This window comes from Panthera onca, chromosome A2 (assembly GCF_046562875.1).
Source record: "Panthera onca isolate mPanOnc1 chromosome A2, mPanOnc1 haplotype 2, whole genome shotgun sequence".
NCBI lineage: Eukaryota > Metazoa > Chordata > Mammalia > Carnivora > Felidae > Panthera > Panthera onca.
The window spans coordinates 145819436-145832765 of record NC_138340.1 but is presented as its reverse complement, the minus strand read 5'-3'; the positions used below and the strand labels follow the sequence as shown (position 1 = coordinate 145832765).

The 13330-nt window shown below is 47.3% G+C and overlaps 1 protein-coding gene across 2 annotated transcripts in view; it reads left to right on the top strand.

The window, feature by feature from the left end:
* Positions 1–11534: 11534 nt before the first annotated feature.
* UBE2H (ubiquitin conjugating enzyme E2 H) overlaps positions 11535–13330 on the top strand; it is a 102756-nt gene continuing 100960 nt past the window's right edge. The window contains exon 1 of one of the 2 annotated variants that reach the window (XM_060633149.3): positions 11535–12047. In XM_060633149.3, coding sequence (XP_060489132.1) covers positions 11995–12047 — 53 coding nt within the window. In that variant the 5' untranslated portion in view covers positions 11535–11994. The remainder of the gene's footprint in view (positions 12048–13330) is intronic. The other variant, XM_060633146.3, reaches the window with a different exon arrangement.

Here is a 13330-nt window from a genome sequence, read left to right as displayed (position 1 = left end):
TGGAGAAATTTCTATTCAGATGCTCTGCCCGTTGTTAAAATTGGGTTATTTGTCTACTTATTTTTGAATTGTATACATTCTGGATAGGAGAAACTTATCAGATATATGTTTACAAATGCTTTCTTGATGTGTCCTTTCAAGTACAAAACTTTTCAGTTAAAAAGAATTTTTTTAAATGTTTATTCATTTTTGGGTTTTTATTTATTTATTTATTTATTTTTAATTTTTTTTTTTCTAACGCTTATTTATTTTTGAGACAGAGAGAGACAGCGCATGAATGGGGGAGGGTCAGAGAGAGAGGGAGACACAGAATCTGAAACAGGCTCCAGGCTCTGAGCTGTCAGCACCGAGCCCGACACGGGGCTCGAACTCACGGACCGCGAGATCGTGACCTGAGCCGAAGTTGGACACTTAACCGACTGAGCCACCCAGGCGCCCCTGTTTATTCATTTTTGAAAGAGGAAGGGAGAGAGAGAGAGAGAGAGAGAGAGAGAGACAGGGCATGAGTAGGGGAGGGGCAGGGAGACACAGAATCCAAAGCAGGCTCCAGGCTCTGAGCCGTCAGCACAGAGCGCGACGCGGGACTCGAACACACAAACTGTGAGATCATGACCTGAGCCGAAGTTGGACGCTCAACCGACTGAGCCACCCAGGTGCCCCCAAATTTTTTATTTTTCTATGTTTTTATTTTTTTTTTAACTTTTCAATTTTTAAAAATATATATCCGATGCATATCTTTTTATTTATGCACCCAGAAATCGACGTATGCTTTTTTGAGCTATAACTGACACATAACATGTTAGTTTCAGATGTACAACATAGTGATTTGGTGTATGTACAAATTGCAAAATGGTTATTTTTAACCAAGTAGAATGTGAATGAATCATGCCAATCGAGGTATAATTTGGTAACAATCCTCTCTCTTCCCCTGCCTGCCATCACGGGCCGGTCAGCTGAGGGCACATTTCCTGAATCCTTTGCCCTGTGACCACTGGAGTAAGGCCAAGGCAGCCAGTATACCCTGAGGAAACCAAATTGCCTCCGGAGACATTGGGAGAAATCAGAGGAGACAAATTTAGGGAGGAAAAGGGACCAGGAGTCCCGGTTTCTCATGTTAGCTTTCTTTTTCTTTGGTCAACTGAGCAAATCCATACGTCTCACATTCCCCTAGTGTAACTCCATTTGTCCTCCAGCAAAGTTAGCACAAGATACCTGGCTGGCATTGAGAGGAGTACGAAGAATCTGGTTAAGTCCCTTCACCACACAGTTGTTAAGTTCCTGCTTCGATGTAAACTATCATAAATGCAACCCTGCTGGAATTAACCAGTTCCCCCGCCTCCCAGTCTATGAGGGGTAAGCAGATGAATTCCCCAGGTGCCCCATAACATCTGGGACTGGAATTCAGAACCCCAGATTTTGAGGCCAATTCCCTCAGGGCCAGAGCCTCCCCATTCTTTCCCAGAGAACCAGATTGGAACAGTGGGTGTGGGAAGCCTGACTCCACACTTTCTGCCTTTTAAGTGCAAATGTCTGTTTTAGGCACAGACAATACGAAAAGACGAAATCAGACAGTTGCTGCACACAGCGCGGTGGGGAACTTGGCCTGGACACTAACAGCCACTCCAACCACATGACACCCACAAAATGGAAGTGCTGTGTACACATGGAACCTGGCAAGGCTGCTCTTGACTCCCATAGATGGTCTCAGATGGGCAGCTGTGTTTGCCCTTGACCTGCAATAGCGCCACGGTCTGGGGGGGAAGGGCTAGTCCAACATCTAATGAGACAAAACAGGACGTGGCCCCAGAGAGGGCAACGTAGTAACTCTAGTGTAAGGAAAAGTTGAGGTTCTTCTTGGTCAATAGACTAGAAGATAAAAGGCCCTTCCACCAAAGCAGGTGAAGCTTCCGTATCTCCAGTCGTCAACACCTCTGCCATGTTCAAAGGGAAGGAGAGTCCAGAGGAGGGGAGAAGATGGGAGAGGAGGCAAGAGGATGTTTGGGCAACATCTGTTCCTGCTGTGATCTGGAACAACAAGGAAGAATAGGACCGTTTCGTTTTTGCTTTGGTTTTAATAATACCTTTATTAAGCTAATTCACATACCATACAATCCCCTCAAAGTGTATGCCTTAATGGTTTTTGGTATATTCACAGAGTCGTGCAATCTTCACCACAATCAAGTTTAGAACATTTCCATCACCTTAAAAGGAAACGCTGCACCCCTTAGTGGACACCCTCCATTCTTCCTCTTCTCCCCAACCCTAGGCAACTATCAATCTATTTTCTTTCTCTATAGAGAGGCCTATTCTAAACGTTTGGTATAAAAGGAATCACACAGGGGCATACCTGTTAGGCTTAGTCAGTGGAGCGTGCGAGTCTTGATCTCGGCGTTGTGAGTTCAAGCCCCATGTTGGGTGTAGAGATTACTTAAAAATAAAATCTTAAAAAAAAAAAAAAAAAAGGAATCATACAACATGTGGTCTTTTGTGACTGGCTTCTCTTTGCAAAATATCTTCAAGGCTCATTCGTGGCAGAGCGTGTCGCAGTGTTTCATTTCTTTTTATTGCTGAATAATATTCCATCATACTGGGTAGACTACATTTTATTTATCCATTCATCAATTGATGGACACTTGGGTTGTTTCCACTTCTTGGTATTATGACTAATGTTGCTTATAAACGTTTGCATACAAGTTTTTGTGTGAAGGAGTAGGACGTTTCAGCTAGTCATTACCAATTATTTATTAACTGCCTATTGTGTACATAGCACAGAAATGGGAGTAGGGGTGAGGCAGAGGATATAGGAGGGCAGAGACCCGAAAGAGCTATACATGTAAAATATAATTTCCCAACTGTCCTCTGATGAAAGGCATATAAATCAAAATACATTATAATGAATCTTCAAGGATTCTGGCTCAAAAAAACCAAAAAACAAAACTGCCATAGAGGGGACAGCTAAGAACATCTGATTATCAGATGGTCACCACATTTTTCGTGGTATTTCATAATGTATGTAATTGTTGAATCACTGTGCAGTATACTTGAAACTAATATAATACTGTGTGTCAACTACACATCAAGAAAAAAGATTTATTTTTACTTTATTTTTTAAAGTTTATTTATTTATTTGGAGAGGGAGAGAGAGAGAACAAGCAGGGGAGGGGCAGAGAAAGAGGGGGAGAGAGAGAGAATCCCAAGCAGGTTCTGTGCTGTCAGCCCCAGAGCCCGACTCAGGGCTCGATCCCATGAACTGTGAGATCATGTGACCTGAGCTGAAACCAAGAGTCAGATACTTCACCGACTGAGCCACCCAGGTGCCCCCAAGAAAGAGATTTATTTTTAAAAATCTGATTATGGACTGAAAATTCGATGGTAATTAGGGAATCATTGCTCATTTTCTTAGGTAGAATAATAATATGGTTATAAAGGAAAATGTCCTTATTTGTAGGGTATACATGCTGAAGTATACAGGGCTGAAGTGTCATAGTGTCTGAAGGTTATTTTCAAAAGGTTTAGCAAAAAAAATAAAAATAAAAAAAGACATTTCACACACACACACACACACACACACACACACACACACACCTTCAAGCAGATAAAGCAAATATGGCAAAATGTTAACAGTTGTTACATCTGGATGGTGGGTATTTGGGTGATCGTTGTATTATTGCCTCCATTTTTTTCAGCATATTCGAACATTTCCAAAATTAAAATCTAAAAATATTACCAAAAAACTAAAGCAAGGTAACGAGAGAAAAGTAAGGGGTATACCTTTTAACACGGAGTGGTGAAGGAAGGGCCTCTTTAAGGACAGGACGTCTGAATAAAGACCTCATTGCAGAAAGGAAGGAGTTGCCCTTTAGGATGTATGAGAAGAGCATTCCAGGAAGCTGGAACAGCCAGGTCAGAGGCCCTGAAGTAGAAACCAGTTTGGTGTCCAGGGATATAAGCAACAGAATGTCTGAGGGGGTACGGGGGAGGCAGGAAATGAGGTTGAAAATCTGGCCTAAGCCTAGATTATACAGCATTACAGAGGGCACAGAATTGAGATTTTATTCTGAGTTTAAGGATGACCCACTGAAGGACTGTGAGTGGGGAGTGACTTGGGCTGAATTAGATTTTAAAAAAGTTTTTTTTTTTATTTTTGAGAGAGAGCACAAGCAGGGGAGGCGAAGAGAGAGAGAGAGACACAGGATCCAAAGCAGGCTCCAGGCTCTGAGCTGTCAGCACCGAGCCCCATGCAGGGCTCAAACCCACAAACTGTGAGATCATGCCCTGACCAAAGTCGGACACTTAACCGACTGAGCCACCCAGGCGCCCCTCTTTCTTTTCTTTTCTAAGCTAAACTCCTTTCAGAGTTTAGCTTAGAATGGCCTGGAAACCTTCATGGTCACAAAGGAGGTGGAATTTGGGCCGGGCCTTCGAAGTAATGAGTTCATCAGCGTCAACAAATGAAGCAATTAACAAACAGGGTGGCACAGCCAGATTGCAAGTGGCACGGGCTTTGAAGTTGGGGGCCTGGATTTGAATCTCGATGCTGCCATTTACTGGCTGTGTGACCTCGGGCAAATTACTGAACTTCCTTGAACCTGAGGCTCTTCGTCCCTAAAATAGGCAAATAACATCGGTCCTGCCAGGCTGTTAGGTTCTAAGTAACACGCCCTGGCACCGTGCCTGGCACAGAGCAGGTGCTCAGTATGTAAGGTTTCATGCCACTCTACAGAGACCATTAGGAAGAGCTAACTTTGTGAGCTTCCAAGGGACCGCTTTACGCTGTCAATATTTTGTTGCCTTTTCAGCGAGTCTTCCTTTTTTCCTTGTATTCATTCAGCATTTGAGCATTGATCTGTGTCCCACATGCTCTTCTAGGCATTGGCTGTAGAGCAGTAAATGGAACAGACAAAATCCTTGTCTTCACAGAGTTTACATTCTGGTGGAGAGAGAAGATAAACAGATAGCTAAGTTAAACCACAGTACGTCATACGTGAGGTGTTGGTAAACCCTAGGGAGAAAAGTTAAACAGAGAAGGAGAAGACGAGGGACCGGGGTGGAGTTGGGACTGCAGTTTGAAATAGGGTGCTTAGAGAAGGTTCGCCAGAGTAGGTGACATTTCTGCAGAGACCTAAAGGAGATGAAGGAACAAGTAATCTGTTTATCTAAGTGAAGAATGTTCAAAACAATTTTTTTTTAATTTTTTTTTTTTTTTTTTTTTTAGCATTTATTTATTTTTGAGACAGAGAGAGACAAAGCATGAACGGGGGAGGGTCAGAGAGAGGGAGACACAGAATCTGAAACAGGCTTCAGGCTCTGAGCTGTCAGCACAGAGCCCGACGCGGGGCTCGAACTCACGGACCGCGAGATCATGACCTGGGCCGAAGTCGGCCGCTTAACCGACTGAGCCACCCAGGCGCCCCTAAAACAATTTTTTTAATGTTTATTTATTTTTAATTTTTTTTAACGTTTATTCATTTTTGAGAGACAGAGAAAGACAGAGCATGAGTGGGGAAGGGGCAGAGAGAGAGCGAGACACAGAATCGGAAGCAGGCTCTGGGCTCAGAGCTGTCAGCACAGAGCCCGACGCAGGGCTCGAACCCACAAACCGTGAGATCATGACCTGAGCCGAACTGGGGCGCTCAACCGACTGAGCCACCAGGCACCCCAAAGTGAAGAATGTTTTAGATGGAAAGAGTGGCAAATAGAAAGGCCCTGGGGCAGGAGCATGCCTGGTGTATTTGAGGAAGAGCAAGAAGGCTAGACAGAGGTGAGGGGAAAGGGTAGGGGCAGCTCCTGTAAGGCCTTGGAAGCCTTTGGCTTTGGCTTTGACATAGGGTGAAATGGGAAGTCTTTGAACAGTGAGGAGACAAGAGTCCATTTATGGTTTAAAAGGATCACTGGCTTCTGTATGAATGAATTCGGGAGTTGAAGAGAGGAGATCCGTTGGAAAACAATTGTAGTAAGGATGATGGTTTGGCAGAGCTGGTGGGAAAAAGATTCTGGATGTATTTCCTAGCACATCCAACAGGATTTCCTGATAGATTGAATGTGGGGTGTTAGAGAAAGAGAGGGGTCAAGAATGGTAGTCCCAACTCTTTGGCCTGAGTGACTGAGTCCCAACTCTTTGGCCTGAGTGACTGAGTGTTGTATTAGGTTGAGCCAAATGAAGTGGCCAATGATTGGCTGTTCTTAGCTTTAAATTTATTTATTTATTTATTTGGAGACAGACAGAGACAGCGTGATTGGGGAAAGCACAGAGAGAGAGAGAGAGAGAGGGAGACAGAGAATCCCAAGCAGGCTCCTCACTGCCAACAAGAGCCCGACATGGGGCTTGATCCCACCAACCATGAGATCATGACCTGAGCCGAAACCAAGAGTCAGATTGAGCCATTCAAGGCCCCCTGATGGTTCTTTAAAAATGGCAATTTCATAGGGGTGCCTGTGGCTCAGGTGGTTAAGGGTCTGACTCTTGGTTTCGGCTCAGGTCATGATTTCAGGGTTCATAGCATGGAGCCCCGTGTCAGGTTCTGTGCTGATAGCAAGGAGCCTGCTTGGGATTCTCTCTCCCTCCCTCTCTCTTTCTCCCTCCCTCTCTGCCCCTCCCCCTCTGGCCCCTCCCCTGTGCACCTGTGCTCTCTCTCCCTCTCTCAAAATAAATACGTTTAAAAAAACCAAAAGGGGTGCCTGGGTGACTCAGTCAATCGAGTGTCCAACTTAGGCTCAGGTCATTGTCTCACTGTTCGAGGGTTGGAGCCCCACACTGTCAGGGCAGAGCCTGCTTTGGATTCTTTGTCTCCCTCTCTCTCTGCCCCTGCCCTGCTCAATCTTTCTCTCTCAGAAATAAACAAAAACATTAAAACATTTTAGCAATGTCATATATTTCAAATTAATAGCTGCCATTTACCGAATGGGGAAAACTATGTGAGAGAGAGGTAGGGATAGCATCACAGTTTACTTTGGGACCTGAGGAGATGTCAAATAGACGACTGTATGTATATGTCTGCAGTTCAGGGGCTGGGCTCCAACCAGAAATGTACACTGGGGAGTCAGGGTATGCACAGCCATTGAAGCTGAGACAGGGATTAAATATAGAGAAAGAAGAGCAGAGAGCCGAGGGCTGAGTCTGGAGCCTCCAGCATTTCCGGATCAGGGAGATAAGGAAGCTGCAAAGGAAACACAGGAGGCCACGACGACTGGCAAAACAAAGGCTCCAAAGAGGGCCCAGGTGAGAGCTCCCTGGATGGAGGTGTAAATAATTTCCAATCTTGCTCCCTCCTTGAGCCTCGGCATTAGGGTGTGTGTGTGCGCCTGGGACTGGAAGGGGTTATCTGTCTCGAAGTTCCGTGCTCACTCTGAATCATGCTGCTTTGGGGGGATTGGTGTTCGTCCAAGGAGCCTGTTGCCACAGGTAGTGAACAAAACAACCCGTGGCAACGATAGCGCAGATGAAATCTTTCTGTCCTCGCTGCCGTCTGGCCTGCATGTTCCTGAGCAACCCCTGACTGCTTCTGTGGGGACAAATTGTAACAGGGTTACATGGAGATGGCTTGAAATGATTGATTAAGTTTCTTTCTTTATTTTTAAGTAATTTCTACACCCAGCATGGGGCTCAAACTCACGACCCTGAGATCAAGCGACCGAGCCAGCCAGGCGCCCCTTGAAATGATTTCTAAGCTTTCATTTCCACAGCAGCAAGGAAACTGTTGATATTATTGCCTTCTAGAGGGTTCCGGACCTGTGATCTCAGATGCCAAGAGTGCCGGCTCCAAACAAACCTATTTCCCAACAGAAATGGTCGACTGGAATCAGGAGGCCTTATTGGAGGGATTTTCACATTTCGTGGGGACAGTGACGAACTTACTTTGGTTTTAGAGCTCTCGTGTTAACAGGTACCTTTGGAGATAGAGCAGCTCTGGGGCTGTGGTCTACTCAGTGTATCAAATGATAGCTTTCCTCTTGCTCCCTCTTAGTGTCTGGCTCAAAGCAGCATATTCTCTCCAAACTTGTTTGCTTGCCTTCGAGAAGCTGCTCCTGAGATCGAAGGCTCCATTGGTCAAGCTTGGTCCTGCCCTGGGGAGAGATAAACAGGCCCCAAATACATTTCCCAGATTGCAACACTGGTGAGTCAGGCAGGCTGGACAGCTGTTCCCTCGTGGCACCCTGGTTATACCTGATAAGGAAAAACACGGTTCATTTCAGCACACTGCCATGTGTGTGCACATACATAAACAGATACTCCCGGGCCCCAGCGTTGTCTTAGAGTAAATTATTGACATTCTGAATGGCTAAAACATTGGGTAAAAAGGCGAGCACAAACACTTTGCTCGAGAGGAGCTCCAGGTTTTGTAAGCCAAAAATAAGTCAAACAAAGGCTGTCATTTGGCACGACTTAGGAGCTACCTTTCGAACCCACCTGGTCAAGGGCAGATTCCAGAGTCTTTTGAAGCTCTGGAAAGATGACGGGAGGGTTGCAGCGGGGGAGAGGGGAGGAAGTCAAAATGGAGGAAATGGATTTATGAAGGAGCAAATGGCAAAACGCCCAGAGAGAAAAGGTGTGTCCTAAAATTGTGATCATACCTTCACCACAAAGGTGAAGGAAACTATGACATCTTCAAGAGAAAGCAAACGAACAAACCCCAAAAGAAAAAAAAAAAAGTGAATGCCTTTCTCCTTAAATGATACACAGTGCATAAGGAGTGGGGCAAATGGAGGGGGGCTGAAATTAATAATATAATAATAGCACCACAAATAATACATTACATCTTATAATCAACACTTCACATTACCTCTATGAAAAGCAATTTATAGTTTACAAGGGGCTTTCACATTCATCTTCTCCATTTACTCCATCAACCTACTCAAGTGGGTAGGGTATTATGAGCCACACTTTACAGATGAGAACACTAAGGATCTGGGAGGATATCTGCAATTAACTGAGTCATAATTAAGGGCTAGGGATGGGCAGGTCTGTCCCGAGTAACCCAGAGCTAAGACACTTGCTAGACAATAATTCTCCTCCAAGTGATTGCTTTTCAGGGAGTGCTCAGAGGGCTAAATTTCCATGGCATTTCTAGGTAGAGCAGCCCCACCTTCTCCAGTGTTGTCCAGAACAAATTTCTCTAAACACGTCTCTGATGATTTTTGTTTCCTGCTTAGATCACAGCAGTGTATGGCCTCTAAAATTAAAGCCCACCAGGGATAATTTCTAGATCCACCCCGTGCCCTTCTTTCTCAAGAGTCCCATCCTTGACCTGTTCTTTCTGTTCTGGAAACACTTTGGGTCCTCTGAGCCTGCCTCGGAGCCTTGCTCTCCCATGGGGAGGAAACATCCTTATTTGCATAGGATGTTATGAAAGCACAGGACCCACCTAGAGGGATCTGGGCAGGTGTTTTGAAAGTGTTGGTGCCTGTTGGAATTTTCAAGCAGCGGTTCTTAAACTTTGGCCTGCATCAGAATCATCTGGGGAGCTTGTTAAAGATATGGACATCCAAGCCTCACCCTAGACCTTCTGAATCAGAGTCCCTGGTGGGGGGGCCTGGACATTTGTGAGCTTAACGAGCTCCCCAGGTGATTCTGAAGTGCACCAAAGGTTGAGAACAGCTGCCTTAGCATGTGAGTAGGGGGTTACTCAGGTGAAGGAGAGTGAAGAGCAGTGCTGGGAGAGGAAGAGGTAGCCGCAGGAGCCTGGAGAGCCTGGAGGAGACAGTCAGGAATAATTTCTGCCCCATCCTTCCCTCCCCTTTAACAAAGTGGTCACATGGGGCTCCTGGGTGGCTCAGGCAGCACAGAGCTCGCTTAGGATCCTCCATCCCCCCCGCCCTTGCCCCTCCTCCCCACGGCGGTGTGCACACAGTCTCTCCCTCTCTCAAAAATAAATACAAAATAAACATTTAAAAAAGAACAACGACAACGAAACCAAAGTGGTCACCTGAAGGGAGTTAGAAATCTCCTTCAGACAGGTCCTCCCTCTGACAGAATTGCTATGTACAGTCAGAAAGACCAACGTATCCCTTTCGGAAGCAGTTAAAATAGCCTGACTTTTTCAGAAAGTGGAGTAGAGGTTAGCAGGGGCTGGGGGGAGTGGAGAATGAATGAGGATTTGTTGTTAAATGGGTATGAAGTTTCTGCTTGAGATGATGAAAAAGTTCTGGAAAGGGAGAGTAGTGATGGTTGCACAACATTGTGAATGTAATACACTGAATTGTGCTCTTTAAAGTAGTTCAAATGGCGAGTTTTATGTTATGTACATTTAGCACATGCACACAAACAACTAGTCCTTTGGAGGAATGGAATGATCGGAGTAAAGAATGTTCAATTTTAGCTGATTGCTGCTGCCCCAGGTGTGTGTGTGTGTGTGTGTGTGTGTGTGTGTGAGAGAGAGAGAGAGAGAGAGAGAGAGAGAGAGAGAGAGGTTAATGTAAGGAGACCCAACTCACAGCACGGGGTCTGACACAGTACAAGTGTATTCATAGGAACAAGGGAATAGATACAAATTTTTGAAAATACAGTAGATGGCAGCAAAAATGTGATATAAACATAGATGCCTAGATCACTCCTGCTCCCTTTGCCTGGTCGACTCCTGGGTTCCATAAGGCTTCTTTGTAGGGTGCTTTGTAGAGCAGTGACTCTCAAACTTCCCCGCACACAGGAATCACCTGGGGACCTTGTTAAGCTGCAAATTCTAATGCAGTAGGTCTGAGGTGAAGCTTTAGCCTGAATTTCTAACAAGTTCCCAGGTGATGCTGACATACTACACCCGCCGACCATATCGGGAGGACTGCGTAAATTTAACGTCTTTCTTAGTTCACCGTGATACCCTCATGTCCGGCAGGGTGATTCACACCATAGTAGGTGCTCCGTAAATATTTATTGGACGAATCACAGAGTATACAGGGTTAGTATAGCAGTTCGGAGGGCAGAACAATCGCTGTCCTTTGAACTACAGCACATTGGGGGTGTTTCAGCTTCTATCAGTCTTTCCCTCAGTGAAATTACCTCATACTCCGTGGGGTAAGGATGCTCGTACCAAATTATTTCTGGTCTTGCCAGCTCGCTGCCTCCATTCTAATCCTTGATGTAGTGGCCCTTTCCATGTGGAAGGTAACGAACCCTGGTTTGCAAGCTCCGAGGAGACCTTGCTGTAGTCTACGATCGCTGCAGACAGATTCTCTCCATCCAAGAAGGGAGCAGAGGGCAGAGAACCTGCTGGTGTGGGAATTTCCGATTTTGGTGCCTATCCAAGGAATTGCCACTTCAAATCAAATAAACAGCCTTTTAACAGTGTATGTGAGAAGGAAGTTTATTACACTAAAACACACACATGTAATAATATTGCCATTATTTACTATTATCGTTTGTGATGATGATAACGTCACTGGCAGTTGAGCGATTAAGCGTGCGGGGGACTTGGGGGAGGGGGCACAGGGCTGTGAGGGCAGGAGAAAGAGGAACTACATCTCCCAGAACCCCCCGGGAAAGTCCACGCCGCGGCGGCGCCCCACCCCTTTCGCCAGCCGGGCCCGCCCCGCAGATGACGTCACAGAGGTGACGTCACGGCGCCCAGAGCGAGGCTGGGGTAGAGAGGCCGACTGAGCAGGAGTCGTCCGCTTGTCGTGGAGGCTGCTAGGGAGCCGGCGAGAGGGTGAGCGGGCGAGCAGGCGAGCGAGCTAGAGCAGGCAGGAGGGAGCGACGCGCGGCGCAGAGTAGCGCCGGGGCCGGGCCGCGGCGGAACCCACAGCCGGAGAGGGGCAGCCCGAGCCGGGCGCCGCGGGGTCCCCACCCCCACTCGGCCGGACAGTGCCCGGTGTTCCCCCGTGCGGGGGGCGGCGGCGGCGGCGGCTGACGGGACCGGACAGGATCGCGGGGGTGTTGCCACCTCCACCGAGGAGCCGGCGCGGCCGCGGGCTCCTCAGAGCCGGGGCCCGGGGCCCGTGATAGACGGGCCGAGGAAAGGAGAGAGGCGGCGGCGGCGCAGGCGACGGGGAGGCAGCGGCGACACCATGTCATCCCCCAGTCCGGGCAAGAGGCGGATGGACACGGACGTGGTCAAGCTGTATCCTTCGTGGAGGGGGGATTCGGGCTGTCGAGGGGGGGGGGCTGTGTGAGGAAGCCCAGGGCACCCCTGAAACCCAAGCAGGGGCCCTGGGGCACTCCAGGCCACTGTTCGAGGCTCCCTTCCTCTCCTCCCTCCCCCCAGTGCCTACGGCGGCTCCTTGGCACCTCCCAGGAGCCGAGAGCCTTTCCAGCTCCCCCTTTATCTGCAGCACCCCGAAACGTGCGTTGTTTCTCGCTGTTCTGCACCCCCTTTGCCCGTGACTCTCCTCCACGACGTTTGGATTCCCAAGACGACGTGGTGGTTTTTTTTGGTTTTTTTTTTTTTTTTTTTTTTTTTTTTTTTTGCAGGACCAGCTACCTCTCTCTTTATCACCATGTCCACCTCAGGGTCTCTCCTGTTTGCTCGCTCTGGATTTAGGGACTCGTGATAGAAATTCCCGAGAGTGAAGCCTTTCTTCCTTTCTTGAGATGCCTCCATTCCCTCCACTCACTGTGCTTCTTGAACTGGGGTAACTCAAGTGACCTCCTTTATCCCTAATTCCTTTCTATATTAGGAAGAGTAGTCTGCTCAGTGCCCCCTCTTGTAATAAAGAGCTCTGAGTGTTTTAAATCAGAGACCCCTGCTAAGCTCTCTGGTCCCTAGAAGAACCCCACGGTTTTTCTTTTCACTGACAAAGCCTGTCCCACCCATAGTTGTATGCAGTGAGGACCCCCAGGCCCTCCATAAGCCACCCTCCATATTGTGGACATGACAGCTGGAGGAGGGAGAGAAAGAGGATCTCCTTGACAAAATAGCCCCTGTAGTGGCCACTTAAGCAAACTCTGTCTATGAGGGTAAGGTTCTCGGGGGAATAACTGCCCTGATTTTACCAAGTGACACCTTTTATTCCACCCCACCCCCCAACTTTATGTACTCTGGAGGTGGCAGTGGGAAAGCTATAACTGATAAGGGCCCTTCAGGCAGAGGTTTTGGTTGGAGTCCAGACTGATTATTTCGTGACCAGCTAGAGAAATTCGCGAAGGTTCCTGTGACAAATGGAGAAAATTTTTGAGGGGTAATTTAGAGGGTTGGGGGAGAGAGAGGAAACGAGCCCAGTGTTCTGAGCACCTAATCCCTGGGGAGAAGGGGAACCGGGGATGGGGAGTGGTGGTGTGTGAAACGCAGTTAAAAAGTCCTGTCTCCTGCTTCTCTTTCTCCCTCACCCCCATCCCCCCACCATTTCCCCCTGTTGCAGGGTTTTGTTTATATAACTCAAGTTGTTTGGCTAGATTCTTCAGGTG